The sequence below is a fragment of the Telmatherina bonti genome (genome assembly GCF_933228915.1).
Source record: "Telmatherina bonti genome assembly, chromosome: 21".
Taxonomy (NCBI): Eukaryota; Metazoa; Chordata; class Actinopteri; order Atheriniformes; family Telmatherinidae; genus Telmatherina; species Telmatherina bonti.
In genome coordinates, this window is record NC_136630.1 from 4,897,465 (window position 1) to 4,899,964 (window position 2,500).

The following is a 2,500-nucleotide window of genomic DNA, read 5'->3' on the forward strand; positions in this document are numbered from 1 at the left end:
TAAAATACAGTAGAATTAGACTTATGTGTGTGTTTTCCACCATAATATTAAAACAGGAAGAGGAAGAGGAACCAGTTTCCTGATACTTGGCAATGTTTAAACACATGTTTAGAGAAGTCACGTACTGCACGTCACCAAACTCTCAAGCAAGCAAGACCCATTCAGGCTCCACCAAATGATTAGGTTGGAGGTTGGTTCAGATGCTGTAGCTGATTATTTACGCCACCAAATCTCATCTTTTTGCTGCAAAATAAGCAAACAGAATTTGCAGAGTATCTCCAGACAACAGACACGACTCCTTTTATCGCTTTCATGTTAAAAATTCAACGTCTGCTAACAGCTTCACTTTCTTCGTCCATTTTCACTGCGCAGCATCTCCAACACCACCGCTGCTCTGCTGCACGGTGAAAAAGGTCCCCCTCAGTGTCCCACCCGCATAACAAATATAATCATCTGCAAATGGATTTTATGCAATTCCCTCCTTGTACAGTGTGTGTTTGTACATGCAGCAGGCAGGGGAAAAAACATCTTCAGCTGGTGCAATCCAGCAGAAGACTGGAAAGAGGACAAAAGCAGTGATGACAGGAGGCAAGAAGAAAAGCGAGCAGAAGAGGGAGGAGGTGAAAGACAGCAGATAAAGGTGCAGAGACTCAGTCTACGGACAGATTATACTCCACTGCAGCTAAACTACCAAGATAAGGAGCGGAGACGGAGAATGTTTTACTGGGAAGAGTGTTTGGCTCGAGGGCAAGAAGGAAAAGTCTCATTTAGGGGAAGAAAAGAGCTTGAGTGGAAAGCATGATTAAAAAGACTGTTCTTGGATTTAGACAAGCACAAATGAAACAAGTAATGCACCGCTTGGTTTGTCTCTGTTCCTATCTGCTCAAGGCGGCCGATATCTGCCCTTAATAACCGGCGTAGCTTTTCATTTCGTTCCGTCACCGCAGCAGAAGGACGCAGCCTCTTTCTCTGCCTCATGCATCATAAATACAGCATTACTACTTGTTGACTGGCACCCTGGGGGCCTGTGGCATGTTAATGGACCACTCTGCATCATTATCAGGAGCGCCGATCGGCTGGCAACACACGCCGATTGAGTCATTTCACCGCATCGCCCCCCCCAGACCTCCAAATGAACTTTGTCTGCTGCTTCATGATCTCATGCAGCAGCAGGATTGGGCTAATAGGTTAATGTAACGCTGCAGAAGCGATGCACAGATACCCCGAGGCCGGCTGTGTGTGGCTCCCCGCGTCTCCAGATCAAACAACAATTAGTCTTCCCGAGCTGGAGTGTACCAGGAAGTGGCGAGCTCAGGCAGGCTTCTGATTGGAGGCCTCTGGGGGTAAAGAGAATGCCAGCTGGCAGCTGGCGCAGGACAAACAGCCAGTCGTACAGATCTGAGGGACAACACAAAGCTGGCACACTAAATCTGTTCGCTCTGTTTGTGCATGCCAGCCTGTGTGTGTGTGTGTGTGCTATTTTAGACTTGAAAAAAAGCTTACTTTAAGCAGATCTTTGGGAAAATCTTGGCCATCATTCAGTCCTTCCAGGTTGCCAATGAACTGTGTGCACGACATCCTCTTGCCAATGTTCTGGAAAAAATAGATATCAGGTATTTTCATACAAACAGACATTCTTTAACACAGACCGTCCTCCTCACACACATTTGACCCTTTTATTCTTATAACCAGCTTATAAAATGCAAACAGAGAAGAAATATCACTTATGACATGATTAAAGACACTTTTCACCACAAAAGTTACAGATTTTTACCAATGTGGCTGAAAAACAGAAAAAGTGGCCGATGAAGTTTATCATTGTGTGGTGATAATCAGAAAATAAAGACTTTTGTGTTGGAGGCACGGATTTCAGGTTCTGATTATTCCTCATCTGCACCAACATAATAAATCTTCCATTAAACAACCTATAGCTTGCATGAAGTTACATTTAAGAGTGCATGATGTTTTTTTGTGGTAAAGAATCCTTTTCAAGGGATTTCAACTGCCTAAAATGCTTTTAGGAATAAAATAATATTATATTTTATGTCAGTTTTACAGTTTTATAAATCAGAACATAATAAAATATTAAAATTCAGGAAGTCAGATAACAAACATGAGTCAGCAGCTTATAAACCGCGTTTAGCTGCGATAACTTCAAGTCATTTTCTGTACGATGTCTCTCACATCGCTCTGAAGGAATCTCGTCCACCCTTTCCAACATTACAGCTCTGGAAGGTCTCATGACGGTCTTCCAGTCAGATTGCAGTCTGGACTTTGACTGGATCATGTCTTGATTCTTTTTTCCGTTGTAGATTCAGTAAACAGAGATGTTTGTGTTCCACTCGCTCCAAATGTGCATCATGTCCGGATCTGGTCCTCGAGATCTGCTGTCCTGCAGCCTGAATAAATTCTCTTGTCTGCATGTCATTCAGCTCTGCAGAAGCCTGGGAACCAGCCGTTCATTTGATTCAGGTGTGCTGGAAAGGGTTGTATCTGAAAG

At 43.6% G+C, this 2,500-nt stretch overlaps 1 protein-coding gene across 1 annotated transcript in view; it reads right to left on the minus strand.

Annotated features, from left to right (window-relative positions):
- Positions 1–2,500, minus strand: part of LOC306771611 (uncharacterized protein) — a 137,702-nt gene that overhangs the window by 69,362 nt on the left and 65,840 nt on the right. The window contains exon 10 of the mRNA XM_079260853.1: positions 1,504–1,593. Within this exon, the coding sequence (XP_079116979.1) occupies positions 1,504–1,593 (90 nt within the window). The remainder of the gene's footprint in view (positions 1–1,503; positions 1,594–2,500) is intronic.